Raw genomic sequence first — 24,517 nt, forward strand, 5'->3', positions numbered from 1 at the left:
CCACTAATGGATGGAAAATCATGGAAAGTGCTCCATTCTAGTACTGTGCATTTGGAAAATCGGCCCTTCTGTCATGCTGTGATTAAACTGATTTACAGACATTCCCGTTTGAATGGCACTGATGTACAATGAAATCCATTGTTGCCCTGAGTGCAAAAACAATTCACTTTTGGCGTGTTTATACTGTAGCTACCGGTCTGAGACCAATAGGTACAACATCTGTTCCAGCAAGGCAGTACCTTTTTTCTAATGCTTGGCTCCTAGTTGAATTATCGCTTGAATTACCATGGCCAAGAGAGTGCTTTATGTAAGTGTGCTCCTGGCCATTAAATTTTAAATGTCACGAATGTGTGTGGGCAGGAGCCCCTGAGCACATCGAAACCAGATTTGACACCACACTGGAGTTATATTCCATGCGGAGCCAAACCAAAACAGTGTGAGAAATTATCCTCTAGGGGGTTTCACGCCTCTTCTCTAGAGTCAGGTTTGGACCAAATTCTATAGTTATGTTGTCCTTTAGTGTTGCTGCTAAGCACAAACCACAAAAAGAGGTAGGTGAAACTGCAACCTACAGCTCTTTTGGTTTGATGCTTGCGGCACAGGATGTCCTACCTAGTCTGAGTGGAAGTTTGCAGCGTAGTCAGTCTCTGGCTCAGTCACTCTGTCACAACTTGGCTCTTGCTGCTCCTTTTGATGGCCACTGTTACCTGTGGATATGTTAGGTAGTCGTGAGAACTAGTGCTCAAACTGAAGAAGATGTCCGGTGTGAGGGACGGGCTGCTTCATATATAAAAGAAAAGACAGGTTGAGCCTGTGAGCAGCTTCCGCCGGTTTGAGAGGTTTCGGTGATTTGGCAGCGCAGAGCGGGGCCGTGCTGCGCCAGTCTGAAGGAGCCGAAGGGGGAGCGGTGCTGAGGTAGGTCGGCGCAATAATCAGATAATAGCCTTATTAAAAAAATTACCGAGACATGTCTCTCTTCCTATCCTTGGTTCTAATTACAGGCTGATTTCATTGGGAACATAGATCCAATTTAATAAAACACACTAAAATAAAAAGACATTGCTTAAAAAAATCACAGTGAAAGGCTTTTTCGAATTGTTTAGCATCAAAAATAAAAATGAAAATATAATTTTCTGAGTCAAAATTCAGATTTTGCAATATTTGTGGAAATATTTGTTAAATGGTGAAACTTGGGCAGAGTGCGGAGGGTTTCCTGAGTCTGGGGGCCGGCCCCAGGAGGATCTGCCGCGCTTTTCACCTCGTCCTGTTGCTAATAAAATCACTAAATAAATACTGAAAGCATCGGAAGAATTGTCGGAGCCGAGCGGCACCGTTTGCTTTTATCTGTGGAGTTGGACTCGGGCTATTCGTTATTTTCGTTACTTAAACCCATCGATTCGTGTTGAATTTAGTCACGCGAGGAGGGCACATTTTCTTTTACGCTTGAGGCAAAATGAGAACAAGAAACAAATTTAAACTTTTAAAAAATCAACTGAAGAGGGTTTAAAAATTGAAAAGAGTAAGTTTGGCAGAAATGAGCAGAAAATAAACCGTGGCTATGACCTGTACAGTATGTTGGGAAATGAAGTGGGAGAATAATGTCTTTATAATGCACAAATATGATAACCACCAATAATGCGCAGTAATGTATATCTGCAATGTGCAGCACTTTCGAGGTACACTCATACACCAACAATACACTGTTAATAATGTTCACTAATACTAAAATATACACTTACAATGTGCAACACCTAGAGCCTCAAGTCAGTTATATCAAAGCTAGCACTATTAAAATGTCTTCAACATGTCTTGGAGGGCTGACATTTTAAATGAAAGTACTGGGTAAAATTTGCCAGCATTCCACAAAGTTTGTTTTTCAAAAGTGATAGTTACTGTTGTGTTGGTAATTTTGTTGAAGTAATCCAACTTGTTCAGAAGAATGCGTATTAATTAATTCAGTGTTTAAACGGTACACCAAAACAATGCCAATCTTTCTGCATGGAGAGAAGGCAGCATCTTTGCCTTGTTTATTTCATATGAACTTTGAAGTACCAAGGTACAATGACAACACATTTCAGCATATATGATGTAGTGTGGCAATGCAGATAGGATTACAAATAATATGTCGTTTTCAATTTCTACAGATTCATTATTTAAAGAAAAGCATTAAAATAATCAGGCGGTTGCTGGAAGTGGATTGTACATAGAAGCTTTCTGCCAATAGGCCTTGTTGTACATTAGGGTTTGCTGTTCTGCAGTGAGCTTACACTTTATCAGACAATAACTACATGCAGAGTAAAACATTATCTTTTAGATATGAAGCATGGCTTGTGCAGTAATAAACTTACAGTGCAGTAATTTAACTATGCAGCAGCTTTAAACTGTCACATAGTAAGATTTTTTTCAATAATTAATCAAGTCGGCAATATTTTTAAAGAATGTGGTGATAAATCAAATTGAATTCCAGACCAAGTTACCTTTATGTTTAGATTTGAGGCCAAACAAAAGGTAGTACAAACAAATTAATAACTGAAAAGAATTACAATTTTTCAATGTTTAAACTTACGAAGTCAACAAAACAGATGTATTATTTCACTGAAGTGTTCAAACTAATTTTAAGTTTTCTGATTCACCAAAAGCCATGATATTTAGACTGGAGGTGCTATAGAAAGACATTAATCTGGAAAGAAAATAACTTTCAGACAATTTTTTGAGGAGAATAGTTTGGTGCTGTAAGGAAGTTTGACATGTTTACCTTATTTGTTAGTAACTTGATTGTACAGTGGAGGTGGTTTGTTACGCATAATATTCCATGCACCACATATGCACCGACGTGTGGGTGGCTCTCACTGCTCTATTGTTTAAAATAAATACTTTTTCCATACAGCTGGAAGAAAGATTGGGTTAAAATGTATAAAGTGTGACTGATAGCTTGGGTAACAAAACAAAAACAATTGTGCGGGTACATTGCTATTTGTCAGAATATTGGTTTTATTGATGATAACTGATAAAGGAGACATCTGTTAGAAAGCTGTTGGAACCTTCTATTTTCTTTAAACGTTTATTGTGAGATCCACTCTAGGAATGGTTCAAAGCCCACAGTAAATGAGTGGAAGCTCATAACTGTTGGTTAGGGTAGCACGTCCATTTTACTCATGGATTACATTTCGAATATAGGAGTGGCATCAAAATACCACCATTTTGGAGGGGTGGGTGGACAAAATCTTCAAACAGTTCCTGTTTTCTGTTTATTCTTTGATTTCTTTCATTTTTTTCAATAGTTCACCTCCCCACATATATTGGGTAATTTTAATTTATCTTGCTCCTTCCCTTTTACTGTCTTATTATCTTATTTTTTGTAGCTTTCATTTCTTTTTAGGCTAGAAAACAAAACACAATGTTAGCTTTCTTCAGTAATTGTTTTTTCTTCTAATTTTCTCCTTTTTTTTCTGCATTACTCTCTGGAAGGCCTGAATTGCTGGAGTATAGTTCCATGGGCATTAACCACCTCTGGTCCTCAGTGACCACTCTTTACACGTGAGCCTAGACAGCAAGTGTTGGCGGGCTATACAACCAGCTGAGCATGATCCTGTCCTCGCCCAATCAAAATGTAAGTGCTTTACTGCAGGGATCACTGAGTTGGTGATCTGGAGTGGGAACCCTGGCTAATTTTCCCCCCTCCCCCTTTCTAGCCCAGTGGTGTTTAAGCCAAGTACCTCATCTGCTACTCTGGCTGAGATCAGTTAACTCACAGAGTAGTGATCAACTGGCAATGCTGAATTATTGCAGGTGAGGCCTTTTAGCATGCTGTAATGTAACTTTGGAGTATTTGGCTTCTGGATAACTGTCACATCTGTGCCATATCAGGATTCACAATTGGAAAAAAACCCAGATCAATATCAAAATAACAGAAAACTGTTCAGTAGGTCATTTTTAGTAAGCTGGCATGATCAGAAGTAGCAGACTTTGATTTTTCTTTAGTGGAAAGCAGAAGAATCATTATTTTTTTCTTTCATTACTACATTATTTTACTGCAGTAAATTGTCACTAATACCTCAAGTAAGTTTGTTTAGTGTAAATTAATTTCATGCCAATAGTCAACAATTTAGTATTAATATTGTTATGTCAGTGGGTATAGTAGTGTAGTGGTTATGTTCCTGGACTAGTAATCTAGAGGCACTGGACTGCCAATTCAGAGAACGTGGCTTCAATCCCACCATGGTAGTTTGAGAATTTGAATTCAGTTTAAAAAAATCTGGAAATAAAAAGCTGGTATCGGTAAAAGTGAACATGAAGCTGTCAGATTGCTGTAAAAACCCAACTGGTTCATTACTGTCCTTCAGGGAAAGAAACCTGCCGTCCTTACCCAGTCTGGCCTCCAGTCCCACACCAACGTGGTTGACTGCTCTTTGAAGTGGCCTAGCAAGCCATTCAGTTGTCTCAAGCTACTACAAACATGGATTGCAGCAGTTCAAGAAGAAGGCCCACTAGGGCAATAAATATCAGAATGTTCCCTAAAGAACTTCTTTAAGAACCTCCTTAAAACCTACCTCTTTGAACAAGCTTTTGGTCACCTATCCTAAAGTCTCCTTCTTGGGCTTGGTGTCAATATTTGTCAGATTATACTCCTGTGAAGCACTTTGGGACGTTTTACTACATTAAGGACACTATATTAATGCAAGTTGTTGTTGTTATACATTTCTTAAGGTCACATTAGTTTGACTTTTCTGTATTCATCTTTATTATTACTAAACATGTTGCAATATAAGAAAGCACAAAACAAGAAAATGCTATTCGGTACATCAAGTCCGACTTTCCCATAGACCATGTACAATCCACCCTGTCAATGACTACCTAATCCATTCAGTCTTCTGGCGAAAGTCCTAGTGCATGCTGTATCAAGTTTCTTCAGACTGCAACTGTAGTATTTTAGGCTATAGTTATACTGCAGCCACAGTGAAGCCAAAGCAGTATGATACTTCTCCTTGAGTTGTCACACATAGATGCAATTTGAGCAGCTTCACATCTGAAGTACAGTAAACTGTTTGCATAAATGTAAAGCCAAAATTACTTTGTGTTGATGCATAGGATGTCCTATAATTGGCCTAGAAAGACACAATATCACATAGGATTGAAATCTAAAATTCTGAGCTCTTTGTTAAGCAAAGTATTATTTGATAAGGGACAGAGCTCTCCACTCAATAATTTCCACAAAAAGTGGAACTGCTAACAATATATTTCATGTAAATGTGTTGTTCACAGATCATGAATTTGCTACATTAAAATATAAAGTTATACTATGCCATGCCCATCATTTCAGTTTTAAGATTTATAGTCACAGTTTATTATTTAAAGTAACATAGTTAATTGTACACTGTGGACTGTAATGTGGCTGAATAATTTATGATCCAAAAGGATATCAATTCTCATTACGCACTCCCCAACCTGTGACTTACTGTAATGGGTGGAAAATCATAGGCTTTGGAATTCTCCCCCTAAACCTCTCCGTCTCTCCACCTCTCCTCCTTTAAGACACTCCTTAAAACTTACCTCTGACCAAACTTTTACTCACCTGTCCTAGTACCTCCTTCTTTGGCTTGGTGACAATTTTTGTTTTATTATGCTCCTGTGAAGTGCCTTGGGGCTATGTTAAAGCTGCTATATAAATTAAAGTTGTTGTAGTGTTAGAGGTACAGATTCTGCTCATGTTCAACACTGCACTTCATTTATGCAATATTCCAGATATTTCTGAGTGTAATAACTTTGACAAGTGTTAAAGGCTGTTGTAAAATAGGCCAATGACAATGGAAATTGTACTTACCCAGATGCTGTGCTATCAACTGCATTCTGGCACAATATCCCCATGAGACACCCTGGCCAGTAACTGAAAATGTTTGTGGTTTATGTTTTGCCTGGACAACACTCAACTGGCACCTGCATTTTAATTTCCCTGAGCTACCAGCTGTGATCACAAGCAACATAACAAAATATCAGCAGCAATGTAACCCTGTACATATAAAGAAAACAAAAACACTACAGAATTCCTCAGGAATGGATTCTAGTAAACGATTTGCATAAATGGAAAGCTGAAATTGCTTTGTGTTGATGCATAATGTGTCATATGATTGGCTTATTAAGACACAATGGGATAGAAGTTAGTCTGGGCCCATATTCCATGCTTCAACAACCCTGCGTAAAGACATTTCTCCTAACCTCTCTTCTCACTCTCGGCGACACTGACTCCAACCAGAGGAAATAGTCTTTCCCTTTTGACTCTTACCAAAACCCTTTTTAATTTTAGAAACTTCTATTAAATCTCCTCTGTTCCAATAGCTTATGTCTCTCCCCATTACAATAGTTTACCATCCCTGGCATCATTGTGGTGAATCCAAGCTATATACATTCTGTGGCTTTAATGTCCTTTGAATAATGAAACACCCAAAACAGCACACAGTACAAAAAATGTAACCGAACCAATATTTTGTACAAATATATTGTTACTTCTTTATTTTTGTACTCTCAGTATTGCCAACTCTTGTGATTCCATCACGCGACAATGATTTCCAAGTGAAATAAAGCTTCACTCGTGATGGGAAAAAAAATGCGATTTGTGCATGCGCAAAAAACTCCACCAGGTTCAGAGGGCTTTCCATAACATCCATTGGGTTCCTCCTCTCTCCGCCGCATCCAAGTTTGCGGGCTCAGCTCGGCCCGGCCGCCCTCATATAAAAACAAGCACAGGCAAAGGCTAGGATTAATCAGGGTGAACAATCGACTAAGTGGGCCACCTCCTCCTCCCTCCGAGCAGAGGGAGCCACGCTCAGCTTCCTCCCCTCTGGCCCCGGCTGACGACAGCGCCATGGTCCCTGTTGCGCCAATTGGCTCCGTGACCTTTGTAAAGCATTTTCAGATGCAGTAATATAGTTTTTGTAAATGTTAGAGATTAAATAAAGCCTAAAAACGAGGTTTATAAATGAACTGTCAATCTATATTGGTTTAGAAGGACAAGGGCAGCAGCCACATGGGAACACCATCACCTCCAAGTTCCCCTCCAAGTCACAGCATCCTGACTTGGAAATATATCGCCGCTCCTTCATCGTCGCTGCGTCAAAATACTGGAACTCCTTCCCTAGCAGCACTGTGGGAGTACATTCACCACACGGACTGTAGCGGTTCAAGAAGGCGGCTCACCATCACCTTCTCAATGGCAATTAGGGATGGGCAATAAATGCTGGCCTTGCCAGCAACGGCCTTAAAAAAAACTTCATGATTTCTTACCAAATCTCATGATTTTTAAGAGTTTGTCTCATGATTTATGAGATGGTGGGGTTGGCATTACTGTACTCTATACTCCTGTTAACCCAACATTTTATTAGCCTTTTTAATGGCTTTATCTACCTGCACTTGCACTTTCAGAGATTTATATATTTGAAACCCTACGTTTCTCTGTTCATCCACACCGTTCAATGTCTTTTCATTGAGTGTATAATCGCATTCCTTGTTTCTCCTCCCAAAATGTATTACTTCAGACTAATCCACATTAAATTGCCACTTCCACCTAATTGCACATTCTGTTAACTTGTCTACATCTTCCTGAAATCTTTTACAGTCCTCCTCATTGTTTACCAAGTTTCCTACTTCTGTGTTATCAGCAAATTTTAAGATTGCATTCCCTATGCCCAAATGCAAATCATTTATATATACTGAGGACAAAAATCGACCCAACACTGACCTAATCCTCTAATACGAGCAACAGCCGTTTACCCTAGTTCGTTGTTTCTTGTCCATCGACCAACTTTCTGTCCATGCTGCTATGTTTCCTTTTATATCATGCTCTGAATTTTTCTAACAAGCCTCCTATGAGATACCTTATCAAATGCCTTCTGAAAATCCATATACACTACATCTACTGTGTTCCCTTTATTTATTCAAATCGTTACCTCGTTAAACATGACTTGCTTTGAATAAGTCAATGCTGCTGTCCTTTATTAACCGATGCATTCCTAAATGTTCACTTATTTTATTTTCAATGGTATTGACCATATAAATATAGACAATTAGAACAGAATTGATTGCGATAAAAATAATTAAGCATAACTTTAATGGCCAAAGTTGTGCAATTTGCTTTTTATTAAAACAATATTCCATCTTTCCAATGTTGTAATTTCAAATTCACAGAGATTATCAGGAATTTGGAACCTGTGCTAAATGGGATCATGAGCTCCCAGAAAATGTTCAACACAAAGCAGGAAAATCTGTGAGGGAGAGAAGCTGCATTGCCATTTATTAATTTGAGTTGGATTACTTACTAGTTTTTGTTTTTAAAGGTTTTCAATATTTTCATCAATTGTTTCATAGCGCAGTCTGATCTGACCTATATGCAAATGAAGGGTTTAGATAGATGAATTAATTTCCAGGACAGATTTTTAGGCTAAAACTGTTTGAGTAGGAATTCAAATGTTATCTGTCACAGTGGCTATTACCTTAAGGCGTCTCAAAAATGAACAACTCTGTTGGAATTGATTTTATTTATATGCAAGACCGATGGCTGGTCGTGGTGATCATAGGAACAGTTGCTGTAGCTGCAGGGACTAGACAAGAGTTGTGTAAAGGTGTCACAACATGGCTCATAATCACTCTGATTAGAATCGTCTATTTTTTTCAAGCTGTTTTGCATGTTGTACCAGAGAATTTTCCAGTTTTAGTCAGCTAAGTTCAAGCATGTTTTTAAAGCGTATACATAACGTAGGGAGGATTTAAAAAAAAATAAAGTGAACATTATTCCACAAAGACACAATTGTGTCAGTTGCATCTTAAGGTGCGGTCAAAACTGATTAGGGCTTTTCCATTTCAGCATTCATATACATTTATATCTGTTTATTATTTGTGAGGGAAGAAGACATTCTATTTTTTTTCATTCCTCACTTAGGGTCTTCCTTCTTGCAGCAGAGAGGTTTGAGCAGATGCTGCTATGAGTAAATGCACAGAAATGCATGAGAATAGTCTGGGGATTTCCTTCCTATTCCGCCACTCCATTGTGCTACACAGTGGTATTCACGTTTACATTTATTTTACAGTCAGTTGTAGTATATTGTCATATGATGCTTAAATACACTGACTTTAGTTTCATAACTATAGGACTGTTCTTTCCTCGCCACCTCCCTGCCCCTGCTTAAAAATCTCTCTTCCCTAACCTTTTCCAGTTCTGACGAAGGGTTCGACTTGAAATGTTGACTCTGTTTCTCTCTCCTTGATGCTGCCTGACCTGCTGAGTGTTTCCAGCACTTTCTGTTGTTATCTCTTTATATGTCTTTGCTGTAGTGACTGTTGTGTAGTATCCATAGCTTTACTAGGTACGTGAATTCCATTACACATGGCTGAGGACTTGAAATGCATAATTTATTAGGCTTCGTCATCCCAGAATTTCTCCCCCTCTCCCCACATAGGATCATTCGGGTTTGCAATCAAAAAGCATCATTGAAGAAACCAATTAAAATGCATCATTAGAATGAGGCTTTGGGCTCCATTTAATATTATTTATTTAGTGAAAATGAGCTTTTTGTCTGGTTACAGCTACATGTGACATTTGTGAACATGAAAACAGTTTTTTGCCTTCAACTTGTTATTAAGATTAATGGTTACAATAACAGTAAAATAGCATCATAAGATCAATACAAACACAGAATATTAACTATAGGCAACAATAGTAGGATAAAACAAAACAATTAACCAATCTCCATTCCTGCAAAGACAGTTCATACAAGCAAAAAGTACTTAAAAATGAGTTAGGGTTTAGACTGCCTTCTTCAAAGTCCCCTCCTCTGAACAAAGCTTTCTTAAAACTGCTCCATATAAAAATATATTTTGACTCCTTCCTTATCTTCAAATTCAGAAATACTTAACATTTCAATTAACCCTTTCCAAAGGATGTAATTCTGATATTATAGGACTTGAAAACAGATTTCTGGAAACCAGGAAATCAAACAATGCATGTAGATTGTAATTTCATATTACTAGTGCAGTTACAGTGCCACTTTTAGGTCGCTGTCGTGTAAAGTGAGGATATAACCCCAGAGTCAGGTTCTGAATTGACTTTGGGATGCAGGATCGTGAGTCAGCTTTGGGGGGAGGGAATGGGCATTTAATACTGCTTGGGACTGACATTGTTGGACCTCCTGGGCACTTTCTGACCTGAAGCAAGGCTTTTTTTGATGATTTTAGAAAGCTGATGGTCTTGGCTGAGCTCTTGTGGCTGGGTGTGGAGCTGTATGTACACACGTAAGCATGTACAGAATTATCCGCTGGAGCGAAGCACTGCTCTCAGGCTGACTATGAACTGTACTCTGCATCTTATCAGTCTCCGACTAGTAGCCCAGTATAGCTGCAGCATCAGATGCTGTGTTGGTGTGTACCGATGAAAGTAATGTTATAATTGCATCTGGAAGCGTATCACCAATAAACCAAAGTGCCTGACTTTGCAATTTAATCATTTTGAATTTGTAATACAAAGCTAATTTTATATGGAGGAAGAAAGATTTTTTTGGACTATCCTGTCCCAATGATAGGAACATTAACTATAAGAAAAAACATTTTTTTAGAAAAAAGGACTCCTCTCCTTCAAAAAGCAAGAACCTTATGAAATCAGATACAGTTATTTCTAAATTTATAAAATTCATTACTGAGCTGTACCAAAAAAAAATGGAATAGCCCAGCAGCCTCCTCAACCTCTGCTGATATCTACACTCCATACGCAAGAAAGTCCAGGGTAGTCTCCTCCAAGAGAATGTAAGACTTGCAATTTCTGAGCTTTCCCCCAGTCGGGATCTGCCCCTTTGTTATTCTAGGAGTAATTTTACGAATCCATACTCTTGGGCAGCGCATTTGGGAAATTCAGGTGTATGTTGTCCAAATTTCCGATGTGTGCTGCTGGTGGGCAAGACTATCTGCTCACAACTCCTACTCGTTAAATGACCCTTTCTGTGCCATCTTGCTTTGCAAACACAGAAGTAGTCTTCAGATACTGTAAGTTTAGGAGCACATACACAGTGACAGACATATGCCCAACCTGAAGCCTATTTTGGGTGTCAGTAAGTGACCATGCATCACACAGCTAGGTTGTGTTACAATGATTTTATATATGAAGTCTTTTGAAGATGTGACTAGACCAAGTTGCAGCTTGAATATATGGGTTGGCATGCTGATGAGTTCAAGATCATATGAAGGCTTAGTATGGGCCAGCCATAAATGGGCAATGTTTTGTGACATGCATACTTAGGCCTTCTTAGAATCATAGAATGATACAACACAGAAGGCGGCCATTTGGGCCATCGTGCTTGTGCCGGCACTTTGGTAGAGCTATCCAATTAATCCCACTCCCTGCTCTTTTCCCATAGCTCTGTAATTTTCCCCCTTCAAATATTTATACAATTCACTTTTGAATGTTACTATTGAATCTGCTTCCACCACCCTTTCGGGCAGTGCATTCCAAATCACAACTACTCGCTGTGTAAAAAAATGTTTCCTCATGTTGCCTCTGGTTCTTTTGCCAACCACCTTAAATCTGTGTCCTCTGGTTACTGACACTCCTTATTTACTCTATCAAAACCATTCATGATTTTGAACATATCTATCAAATCTCCTCTTAACCGTCTCTGCTCCAAGGAGAACAACCCCAACTTCTCCAGTCTCTCCACATAACTGGTACCATTCTAGTAAATCTCGTTTGCACCCTCTCTAAGGCATCCTTCCTAAAGTGTGGTGCCTAGAATTGAACACAATACTCCAGCTGAGGCCTAACCAGTGTTTTATAAAGGCTTAGCATAACTTCCTTGCTTTTGTACTCTATTCCTCTATTAATAAAGCCAAGGATCCTATCTGCTTCTTTAACGACCTTCTCAACTTGTCCTGTCACCTTCAAAGATTTGTGTACGTACACCCCCAGGTCTCTCTTTTCCTGCACTCCCTTTAAAATTGTATCATTTAGTTCATATTGCCTCCCCTCATTCTTCCTACCAAAATGTATCACTTCACACTTCTCTGTGTTAAATTTCATCTGCCATGTATCTGCCCATTTCACCAGTCTGTCTATGTCCTCCTGAAGTATGTTATTATCCTCCTCATTGTTTACTACATTTCTAAGTTTCATGTCATCTGCAAACTTTGAATTTATGCCCTGTATACCCAAGTCCAGGTCATTAATATATATCAAAAAGAGCAGTGGTCCTAATACCAACCCCTGGGAACACTACTGTATACCTCCCTAAAAAATAACCATTCATCACTACTCTCTGTTTTCTGTCCCTTAGCCAATTTTGTATCCATGCTGCGACTGTGCATTTAATCCTATGGGCTTTAATTTTGCTAACAAGTTTATTATGTGGTACTTTGTCAAACGCCTTTTAAAGGTCCATGTACACATCATCAACTGCACTACCCTCAATAACCCTCTCTGTTACTTCATCAAAGAACTCGATCAAGTTAGTCAAACACAATTTGCCTTTAACAAATCCGTGCTGACTTTCATTTATTAGCCTATATTTTTCCAAATGGCAATTAATTTTGTCCCGAACTATTGTCTCTAAAAGTTCCCCCACCACCGATGTTAGGCTGACTGGCCTGTAGTTGTCGAGTTTATCCCTCTCCCCCTTTTTTAAACAGGGATGTAACATTTGCAATCCTCCAGTCCTTTGGCACCACCCCCATATACAAGGAGAATGGGAAGATTGTGGCCATAGCCTCTGCAATTTCCACCCTTGCTTCCTTCAGTAACCTAGTGAGTTTTCTACTTTGAGGCCTGCCAACCTTTTAAGTACCTTCTCTTTATATTTTATCCTAGCCAATTTTGCTATTGCCTTCTCCTTTACTGCTACAGGAAACTCTCGATTTACCGGCACCCAAACAACCGAAAATCTCGGTTAACTGGCAAAATTCAGGAGTAGGTTCAGTTAAGTTTTTCTTCATATTAGTGGCCATTCCTGGATCTGTGGCTGTGTAATCGGGGGTTTCTGCACTTGTTGCTAAGCAACAGGGACGCTTGGTTTGTGGCCAGGGTTCCTGCAGCTGTTGCTAAGCAACAGGGAAGCCTGGATTTGTTGCTGTGTACGGAGCTCTCGTACCTTTTAACTATAACTCTCTGTAATCCGGACTTTTTGATAAACTGGCTCCACGCCGGTCCCGTCGGTGCTGGATAAAAAAGAGTTTCCTGTACACTGGCAGCATCCTCTTCTCCAGTGTAGACAGATGCAAAGTATCTCAGCCATGCCCTCTGCCCCCACAAGATGATCTTTTTGGTCCCTAATGACTACCCTTTTACTATTTATGTGTTTATAAAAGACATTTGGGTTCCCTTTTATGTTAGCCGCTAATCTATTCTCATGGTCTCTCTTTGCCCCTCTTATTCCCCTTTTTTAGATCTCTGTACATTCTATATTCAGCTTGGTTCTCTACTGTATTGTGAACCTTACAATTATCATAAGCCTCCTTTTTCTGTCTCATTTTAATCTCAATGGCCTAGAAATTCGGTGGGCTTTGCGCCCAGTTAAGGCCCAAAGAGGGCCTCTGCGCCATTGGAGGAGTTTGCGCTGAAATTGAGCCCTGCGCAAATGGCGGCGGTAGCCGGTAGCGCTGCGCCGGCACCGATGACGTCATCGGTGTGCGCAGTGCCCCGGTTCCGCCCCGATGCCGGCCCGACCCCCATATTTAGTTGCGGCCGCCTCCTCCGTGGCGGCTGCTACTAACATCGGGAGACCAGGGCCTTCCTGCAGCCTTAGTGGGGCGCATAAAGGTGGAGGTGCAGCCGGCCGCTTTTTCGGCGGCCGCCTGGCCGCACCTCCCTCCCCGGCCTCCTCCACCACCCCCCCGGCTGCTTTCCGCGAGCCCGGCACTTCTCCGTGGTGCCGGGCTCATTTGCCGGCACAATCCAGCGGCGATCTCCCCCTTGCAGGCACCTCCTCCTTAAGAGAAGGAGGAGGCCTGCAGTACAGCAGCCTGCCGCACCGCATCGGGTGGCGCAGCGGCTCCTGGAGCGCTGAAATTCACTTTCAGCGCCCCAAGCGGGGGCCGGCACACCCTGGAACAGCACCCGGTTCCGCCTTGGGGCGCTAAAAGTGAATATGGGACGGGCGCAACTGGCTTCGCGGCCAGTGCAAAATTTTCGGCGCAACCGAGCTGGCGGGGCTATACCCAATTTCTAGGCCAATGTCTTTGGTAATCTAGTGAGCTCTAGCTTTGGATGCCCTCCCTTTTCCCCCCTCATGGGAATGTGTCTACTCTGTACCCAAACCATCTCCTCTTTGAAGGCCTCCCATTGTTCAATTCTATCTGATAAGCGGTATTGTTGCAATAGCCTTTGAATATTTGCAGAAGCTATTTAAGGGCAATTTTCCTTCGCGAGGCCCAGTGCCAACCCTAATATGACAGAAGAGCTTTCCTTGAATAATTAATTAGGACTGACCTAAAGAAAATCTCAGGCGTACAGGCCAGTGGGAAGTTGGTGTGTGTTAAGGGACCTGGACATTTATGCTCGAGTGTGAGCAGGCTGTTTGATCAGTGAGAGCAGCACAGATGACGAGTACAATCTTATCTTAACTCAATAGCCATACCAGCACACTATCTATCAGGAGTCAATGGATAGCAATCAGGAACAAAAACTCTTGCTGACTTTCTTCTCCTTAATCCAAAAGAGCTGAGCCCAAGTGTAGCATGTATATTGGTGTCCTGGCAGATATCACATAATTCAGCATTGACTGAGGACCAAACCTGTTCTGTATAGCTCGGTACCAACCTGGGTGTTGCATTTACCCACTAAACCATTGGGGATGCTAAATAATATTCTGTCAAAAGTACAAAATCCATTTCTTAGCCACTGACTCCATTCCTCTCCCTGGTCACTGTTTGAAACTGAACCAGACTGTTCACAACCTTGCGTCCTATTTGACTCTGAGATGAGCTTCTGACTACATATCTGCTCCATCACCAAAACCGTCTACTTCTACTTGCGTAGCATCGCCCGTCTCTGACCCTGCCTCAGCTCTGCTGCTGCTGAAACCCTCATCCATTCCTTTGTTACCTCTAGACTTGACTATTCCAATGCTATCCTGGCCGGCTCATTTTCCACCCTCCATAAACTTGAGTTCAACAAAAGCTCTGCTGCCCGAATCTGCTCATATCTCGATAGTGTACTTGCAGTGTATAACCATTGGTGGCCGTACCTTCTGCTGCCTGAGCCCTAAGCTCTAGAATTCCCTTCCTAAACCTCTCTGCCGCTCTAGCTATCTCTCCTCCACTCTAGCTCTCTCTCCTCCTTTAAGGCGCTCCTTAAAATCTACCTCTTGTCACCTGTTCTAATATCTCCTTATGTGGCTCGGTGTCAAATCTTGTTTGATAATGCTCCTGTGAAGCACTTTTGGACGTTTTACTATGTTAAAGGCGCTATATAAATACAAGTTAATGTTGTAATTTGCGTTACTATTGCTCCAGTGTGCAGAAAAATATAGTAAATGAAAATTATTAGCCCTCTTAAAAGCAAACTTAAATTTTTTTCTAAAAGACTTAAATTGATGTAATATAGCTCAGCAATGTCTTGAAGTGTTTCTTTTTTGTTATTCATTCATGGTATGTGGGTGTCACTGGCAAGGCCAGCATTTATTACCCATTCCTAATTGCCCTCGAGAAGGTGGTGGTGAGCCGCCTTCTTGAACCGCTGCAGTCCATGTGGTGAAGGTACTCCCACAGTGCTGTTAGGGATGGAGTTCCAGGATTTTGACCCAGCGACGAAGAAGGATTGACGATATATTTCCAAGTCAGGATTGTGTGTGACTTGGAGGGGAACTTGGAGGTGGTGGTGTTCCCATGCGCCTGCTGCCCTTGTCCTTCTAGGTGGTAGATGTCGCGGGTTTGGGAGGTGCTGTCGAAGAAGCCTTGGTGAGTTGGTGCAGTACATCGTATAGATGGTATACACTGCTGACAAGGTGCACCGGTGGTAGAGGGAGTGAATGTTTAGGGTGGTGGATGAGGTGCCATCAAGCGGGCTGCTTTGTCCTGGATGGTGTCGAGCTTCTTGAGTGTTGTTCGAGCTGCACTCGTCCAGGCAAGTGGAAAGTATTCCATCACACTCCTAACTTGTGCCTTGTAGATAGTGGAAAGGATTTGGGGAGTCAGGAGGTGAGACACACACCGCAGAACACCCAGCCTCTGACCTGCTCTTGTAGCCACAGTATTTATGTGGCTGGTCCAGTTAAGTTTCTGGTCAATGGTGACCCCCAGGATGTTTATGATGGGAGATTCGGCAATAGTATTGCTGTTGAATGTCAAGGGGCGGTGGTTAGACTCTCGCTTGTTGGAGATGGCCATTGCCTGGCACTTGTGTAGCGTCAATGTTACTTACCACTTATCAGCCCAAGTCTGCATGTCGTCCAGGTCTTGCTGCATGCGGGCACAGACTGCTTCATTATCTGAGGAGTTGCGAATGGAACTGAACACTGTGTAATCATCAGCGAACCTCCCCATTTCTGACCTTATGATGGACGGAAGGTCATTGATAAAGTAGTTGAAGATGGTTGGGCCTAGGATACTTCCCAGAGGAACTCCTGCAGCGATGTCCTGGGATTGAGATGATTGGACTCCAACAACCACAACTATCTTCCTTTGTGCTAGGTATGACTCCAGCTAGAGGAGAGTTTCCCCCTGATTCCCATTGACTTCAATTTTACCAGGGCTCCTTGTTGCCACACTCGGTCAAATGCTGCTTTGATGTCAAGGGCTGTCACTCTCACCTTGTTATGTATTGTGTGTTCTATTGTGTGTTCTCCTCCCACCTGTGGTGGCGCTGTCACAGGAGATAAATGGTTGGGTGTTCTCTGTTAAGTTTAGCTCTCTTTGTTCGGAACTTTCCAGAACTTCCTTTCCTTCCAATAAAGCACTTCATATTTGAATCTCTGAGTTCTGAGTCCTAAATTGTGTCTAGGTAGAAAGGTACCGACACAACACACCTCATCTCTGGAATTTTGTCCATGTTTGGACCAAGACTGCAATGAGGTCTGGAGCCGAGTGGTCCTGGTGGAACCCAAATTGAGCATTGGTGAGCAGGATATTGGTGAGTAAGTGCCGCTTGATAGCATTATCGACAGCACCTTCCATCACATTGCTGATGATTGAGAGTAGACTGATTGGCCGGATTGGATTTGTCCTGCTTTTAGTGGCCAGGACATACCTGGGCAATTTTCCACATTCTCGGGTAGATACCAGTTTTGCAGCTGTACTGGAACAGCTTGGCTAGAGGCACGGCTAGTCCTGGAGCACAAGTTTTCAGCACGACAGCCGGGATGTTGTTGGGGCCCATAGCCTTTGCTGTATCCAGTGCGATTAGCTGTTTCTTGATACCACTTTCAATGAATTAATTTGAAATGTAGTGATTGTTGTTATGTAGTCAAAAATAAAGTTGCACAGTTTACCTCTCCATTAAGAAGCTGGCATTACAAGTGTCGCTCTGTTCATACATGCTCGGAGAGTTTGCAGCAACTGAATTTGAATAACTGACTTCCTTTTATTTCTTGGCAATGTTCGTATCAGAAACGACAGCTGCGGATTAGACACGCAGTGCTGCTCTGCCTCAAATTGAAGGTGGAGTTAATACTTTCAGTTTTGTGTGTGCATGGTTTGTATGCAGATAGTGTGCTTGCAGCATATAACAGGCCTGTCAGAGGAGCATCTGATGGAAGGACTTTAGATCAGTTCTCCCTGTCTAAGGATCACAGCCTTTCTTAATTTCCTGGCTGAGAAATAAGGGATATGGGCCTAAAAATTTGGTTGCTCTGCGCCTGGGTGCTAACGAGGTGCAAAGCAACTAGCACCCGGGCACGGCGCCGCCAACGCTTTCTGCCAAATTCAGCGGGAGGTTAGCAGCAGCGATAACCGTTAGTGCCCCGTGGTGCTGTGCATCGCCGTGCACAGCGCCCCGCTTGCGCTGCGCCACGATATTCACTCGCAGTGCTCCAAGAGGGAGGCGGGGCACCTCCAGTAGCACCCCGCTTCCCTCTTGAGGTGCTACCGATGAATTTCGGCCGCGGGGGCGCTAATTTTTTCGGGGTAGTGCCCCGACGAAGTTAGTGCCCCAAAGGAGTGCGACTCAATTTCCCCCCATGGTGTGCATACCTGAAAATTGGAAGGGCACTGAATTCATTTCTCTTCTTAAAAATTTGAGGCTCTTAGGCAAAACTTGAATGCCTCGTTGGGCCCCTCCCTGAGCCACAATGCAAACTACAAAACCGCAGTAAAACTCAACCACTTTCAACAAACCTGATGACAGACTCGAGTAACTTTTTTCTTGCTCTTAAAAGTGTCCATTCATTTATATCTTTTCTGAAATCATTGCCTATTGTGATTGCAGGAGGACTGCATCGATATATCCAGATTTCCTGCCATGACTGTGCTTGTTCTGGGAACAGTGTGAATCAAGGGGTTCAGATGACTTGTTTAATCCATTTCTGGCGACTAGTTAGATCTGCAGGGATGGGAATAGAGCCTGCTTACTACTGGTCATGTCGGTTTGGATTATTGTCCTTTGTGATTAATGAGTAGGTGGCTTTACTGGAGAGGGAGCTGCTGTTTGTGCTGAGTGAGTCTCCAAGTATGGGGCCCTGATTGCTTGATATTTTTCCAGGTACAGTCAGAGCTGGACATTGCTGAATAACATATTTTAATAGTGCTATTTCTGTAGTGTTCCTGCCATTAGAGAGCCTGAAAGTTTCCTAGGATATCTTTTGTGAAACCATTTCAGATTTCATTCCTGACATAGTGAGACATCATTGTTGCTTCACTTTTAATTGTGCAGCTATAGAGAAAAGACATTGAAGCAGGCAGACAGAGCCAGGATAAGTGCAGCCATTAAATAGATGTTTGTGAAGTGACACATGCATTTATGTTTCATATACATTGTTGGCAGAGGTACTTGGAATTGCTATCCTAGTTAGTGCTGTATTTTATGAAGTACTCTGGGGAATTTAGATCTATTGGAACTATAAAAGTTGAAATTTTTTCAGATTTTACAACAGCTCAAAGTTTGACATTTGAACAATTTACCCTGAGACAAGTCATAAGGAATGCAGACAAAATTAATACTGGCAGTAGTTTAGCAAAAAAGTCTAGTATTGCCACAGTGCCTTTTCACTTGTCTCAGAAACATAGAAGATAGGAGCAGGAGTAGGCCATTCGGCCCCTCGAGCCTGCTCCGCCATTCAATGCGATCATGGCTGATCATCCAAATTCAGTACCCTGTTCCTGCCTTCTCTCCATATCCCTTGATCCCTTTAGCCTTAAGAAATATATCCAACTCCTTCTTGAATATATTTAATGAATTGGCCTCTACTGCCTTCTGTGGTAGAGAATTCCACAGGTTCACCACTCTCTGGGTGAAGAAATTCCTCCTCATCTCTGTCCTAAATGGCTAACCCCTTATCCTTAGACTGTGACCCCTGGTTCTGGACTCCCCGGCCATCGGGAACATCCTTCCTGCATCTAGTCTGTCTAGTCCTGTTAGAATTTTATGTTTCAATGAGATCCCCTCTCATTCTTCTAAACTCCAGCGAGTATAAGCCCAATCGACCCAATCTCTCCTCATACGTCATTCCTGCCATCCCAGGTATCAGCCTGGTGAATCTTCGCTGCACTCCCTCCATGGCAAGAACATCCTTCCTCAGATAAGGCGACCAAAACTGCACACAATAGTCAAGATGTGGTCTCACCAAGGCCCTGTACAACTGCAGCAAGACATCCTTGTTCCTGTACTCGAACCCTCTCGCTACGAAGGCCAACATACCATTTGCCTTCTTAACCGCCTGCTGCACCTGCATGCTTACCCTCAGCGACTGGTGCACAAGGACACCCAGGTCTCGTTGCACTTCCCCTTCTCCCAATCTATTGCCATTCAGATAATAATCTGCCTTCCTGTTTTTGCCACCAAAGTGGATAACCTCGCATTTATCCACGTTATATTGCATCTGCCATGCTTCTGCCCAATCACCCAACCTGTCCCAATCATCCTGGAGTTTCTCGGCATCCTCCTCACAGCACACACGCCCACTCAGCTTTGTGTCGTCTGCAAATTTGGAGATATTACATCTAGTTCCCTCGTCTAGATCATTAATATATATTGTGAATAGCTGGGGTCCTAGGACCGATCCCTGCGGTACCCAACTAGTCACTGCCTGCCACTCGGAAAAAGAAATATCCTAAAGAACATACAATAAATTACTTTGAAGTGCAGTGACTGTTGTTCTGTAGGTAAACAGATATCCATGGCAGTAAAGTACAACAGCAGATTAACTCTTAGTGGATATGCAAGGATTTAGGATTTCTTCTTTTGGCATAATTTATTCTGCAGTGACTAATTGGGAGGGGGATTGCACCCAATTTTACTGTCAACTTATTAGCATCACTTCAGCTGTAAATTTAATTAAATCTAAGGACTCGTGATAGGAGAAGATAACTGTGTGTAAGTCAAATTTGAAGGGTGGGCACCAATTTTCCCTTTAATTTTTTTGGAAGTGCACGGCCCCTTTAATGGGCTGCGCAGCCCATTCAAGTTCCTGTGCATGTGCGGTCTTTCCTATTGTGAAGCCGGCAAGCGGCCTGCACAGGAGCTCCCGACGGCTGTGCAGCCTAAAGGGAACATTGGTGGGCACAGAGCATCTCTTATGCAGCTTGACATGAAGGGATAATTACTAGTCCTAGCCCCTTTAGGGCTACCCCGGATCAGGCGTATTTCTCAGACGTTCACTTTCAACTAAAGTTTGAGGTAGTCGAATCCTAAAGACGCTTAATTGGGTCTAAATGCCCGGACTATCTCTCCCTAAAGGAAAGGAACAGCCCAAGAATGTTACCATCCTCCAGATTGCACTTTTAATAAGTTTAGCTAGATTGTAATGTTCCGGATGTTATGAGGGTCTGGAAAACTCCCCCAGAATTCTGCAACTCCTCACCAAAGAGTGTACAGAGATTGAGCTCGCAAGTTTTTGATACAGAAGTTTTATATGAGACTATTCTAAAAATATATAGATTTTATTAAAGAACCAACATGTTATTTACAGTTGGTGAGTCAATTGCAACGTTAACAGTTCCAAAAAGAGAAAGCTTACGGTTTTATTATCAGAGAACCTTACTTTCAAATCTTAACTTCGCTACAGTTTTACAGTTCTTAAAGTCTGCAGGATATCCACCAAAATCAAATACCTTTGATCCCCGAGGTACAAAGAGTCGGAGACTTACAGAGCCGCCTCTGAAGCCGAGAATCGCTTTGCCCGATTAAAGCGAGTCTACTATCCCATTTGAGAGTTCAATATTTATACCCTTTTCCAGTGGTATTTCCTTTAAGGTTTTCTACTGATGTAAGTTAATTATCTCTAGTCATTTTTCTGCTGACCTCTGCAATTCTTACTGCCAGCTCAGCCAGACTTATGTCTCATCTCTAGGTGTTCTAAGTTTGCCATATAAAAACGGTGGGACGGCAGGTGTTCCTTACTTTATGTCATCTTTACGAGGGCAGATGTTCCTTACTTTATGTGCTTCTTTACGAAGTGTAAATTAGAACACCTTATCCATGGTGAACCATTGTTTCGTTCCAAAAGTTCAGCCTGTCGGAGCCCTTAACCTTCTGTTTCAGTAAGGTTATTTATTCAGGGTCAACAACTACCTTATCTCAATAGCCAGAATGCTTTCATAGCTATTTCATAGTTAGGTTTCTAGATTTCCAGACCCAGTTTGCCATGTTTTAATAAGACCAGAATTCTTTCATCAGATAGTGTATTTTTCTGAATAGGTTATTTGGCTTATTCCTTCACAGACATGCCTGCCACCCTCTATAGCACCTCCTCTTCTTCCAGACATGTCTGATAAAGGGATTCCTCTTGGTGGGTGTTTCCAATGCTCCTCATCCTGTTCACCAGAAAATGCATCAGGACCCCTTGCCAGTGAAATGGGACTTGCCCCGAATTTCCATTCCCATCCACCACATTGCCAGGAAAAGGCTGCAGAAGATCATGCTTGTGATGCATCTTTTCTGTGAAAGTAAAAATATATTAGCCTGAATTTAGAAGGAAGTATGTTAGTCCATTTCCTTTGGGTACGTCACCAGAATGTTTCAAGAACTGCTCAGAGCACAGCTGTCACGTCTGTTCTCAAGCTTACCAGGAAGGAAGAGCAATATATATATGTAGAAGTGAGAGCTACAGAACTGAAGTGTGAGAAGTACAATACATTAACAGAAGAGCACAAGCTATATGAAAATCTATTCGCAAAGCCTGTGGTGGAAATTAATGACAACGTTGAGTGGTTTATTAGAGGTAAAAGCTGCAACAGCAATTAATTTAAATGTGTTAAAATGCTAACATGATTTTCCTCTTAATTTCTGTAAATATAAAGAAAAGCATAGGGGAAGGTTTCCTCTGTGCACTATGTGTATTGAAACTGTAAGCTCATTCTCTGTAAACAGGCTTAAAATTTTGCTACAGCTAGCACACAGAGGAATTCTTCACTCCATATTAGTATTAATTATGTTACTGTCTTCATTTTATCTGTATTTAAAGTCAGGATTCATCGGTCAGTCTTCTGCTCTGACTATTCTTTCCCACGACTGTGGAAATCCTTCCCTTCCTCCTACAATCTCCAGACTCTTTAAACCAAACCTTCGTGCCAACCAATTGTTACTTCTGAAGTAAAAAGTTGCAAATAAACAGTGATAGGTCAGCATCTGAAAGAAAAACATTACTTAATCTTTTGGGTATGACACTTTACCAGAACTTTTTAATCGCTAAATGTTTCTTTCTTGTTTCACAGGTGAAAGAAAGCTTTGGTGGAACTTTCTGTATGAACATCCTTTTATAGTGAACTGCTGTATTGAAAAGGAAGAGTATTTCTTTGAAGAATCTTACTCCTGCTGTGAGAGATTGAAAAGACTTGTGCAAAGCTGTTTGCATAGACTTGAAGGCAACATGAGCGCCATAAAATGTGTTCTCGTGGGTGATGTAAAGGTGGGGAAAACAGCATTACTGGTGAGATTTACATCAGAGACTTTCCCAGATATCTACAAGCCCACAGTTTATGACAATACTGGAGTAGATGTGTTTATGGATGGAACTCAAATCAGCCTGGGACTCTGGGACACATCAGGAAGTGATTCATTTCAAGGAATTCGCCCTCTTTCTTACCAGCAGGCTGATGTGGTGCTAATTTGCTACTCTGTGGCAAACCCTATGTCCTACTTGAACGTTAGGAATAAATGGATGCCAGAAGTCAGAAGTTTCTTACCAAAGACTCCAGTATTGGTCATTGCCACACAAGTAGACCAGCGTGACACGGGCACTTTTCGCACCATCACATCTGTTGATGGGAAGAGGTTGGCAAGAGATATCAGAGCACGAGGTTACCTGGAGTGTTCAGCAATTACTAACAGAGGGGTGCAAGAAGTGTTTGAATGCGGAGTGAGGACTGCTGTCAGCTACATAAAAAAACAAACCAGGAGGAGGATCATAGACCTAAATAAATGTGTGATAGCCTGACTTCCATTAGACTGGTACGGTAATTTAAATCATTTTGACTCTCCAATTTTTCAACAAATACTAAAGAAGCTGTCACCTAAATGCTTTCAACCTGGCTGTGTTGATCATGGCACATGGGTCTTTTTTGGTCTTGTCCACTTGTGCTGTTGTATCTTTATCAGTGTGGCTCTGATTCATTTCTACTGAAGTAACGGATTCCGTCAGGAACGCTAACAAAAAATATAACTGAGAGGAGGAACTAATTTCAGGATTGACTATCATAGACTTTTAGGAGTTCAAAATATTTTGACATTTTGGTGTTTGATCACTATGGAAAGATGGCTGACAATCTTACTTTGTGTTACAAGTTGTATTTAATTTGAACTGCATGCCACCACAATGCCGGATACTTTAAAGACGACGTATTAAATAAAACTGTACTTTTGTACTCGCTGATAAAGTGCACCAATCTCAGTGATCCACCCTGGAGTATATATTAAGTACTCACTTTTGTTGACTGTAATATTTAATAATTTTATACTTATTTCCACCTTGTTATCACTGACCTCTGATGAGAAACATGTACAAATATTGTGGTAAGAAGGTTTACAGTGTAGTTTTGTAGTAATTTTCTATCAGTTTACAGAATATGGCTCAATAAATTAACTGTTTTTTACAATCAGAGATTGTTCCACTATTTTCCATATTAGAAAGTGGAATTTAGGGTGGCATGATATTGAGCCACACAGACCAAGAAGGTTGAAAATTGAATTCCTGGTCTGTAATGAGTTAATTGATCTCAGTCAGGGGAGTGATAGGGCAATCAAGAGTTGCTGGATTAGTGAGTGGGAAAATTAGACAGGAATCCACTCCTGATCACTTTCAAATGATCCATGCTGGAAAGTGCTTGTGTGCTGATGTCAGATTAGGACAGGGTCCAGCTTGGTTGTGATGCCCCACATGGTCAAGTAGCTTGGCAATATTTGCTG

General features: G+C 41.6%; 1 protein-coding gene across 2 annotated transcripts; it reads left to right on the plus strand.

The window, feature by feature from the left end:
• The first annotated feature begins 626 nt into the window (after window positions 1-626).
• rhoh (ras homolog family member H) lies at window positions 627-24,207 on the plus strand. Of its 2 annotated transcripts, none has more exons than XM_085968988.1 (2): window positions 627-915; window positions 22,828-24,207. In XM_085968988.1, exon 2 carries the CDS (start codon window positions 22,983-22,985, stop codon window positions 23,547-23,549), a length of 567 nt encoding a protein of 188 aa, XP_085825114.1. In that variant the 5' UTR covers window positions 627-915; window positions 22,828-22,982; the 3' UTR covers window positions 23,550-24,207. The 2 variants fall into 2 exon arrangements, with proteins under 2 accessions (XP_085825114.1, XP_085825113.1); XM_085968987.1 differs by lacking the exon at window positions 627-915 and adding an exon at window positions 21,355-22,334.
• The last annotated feature ends 310 nt before the right edge of the window (window positions 24,208-24,517 follow it).

The sequence above is a fragment of the Somniosus microcephalus genome, chromosome 2, assembly GCF_052327205.1.
Source record: "Somniosus microcephalus isolate GS21.2 chromosome 2, FLI_Smic_1.0, whole genome shotgun sequence".
In the NCBI taxonomy this organism is placed as follows: Eukaryota; Metazoa; Chordata; class Chondrichthyes; order Squaliformes; family Somniosidae; genus Somniosus; species Somniosus microcephalus.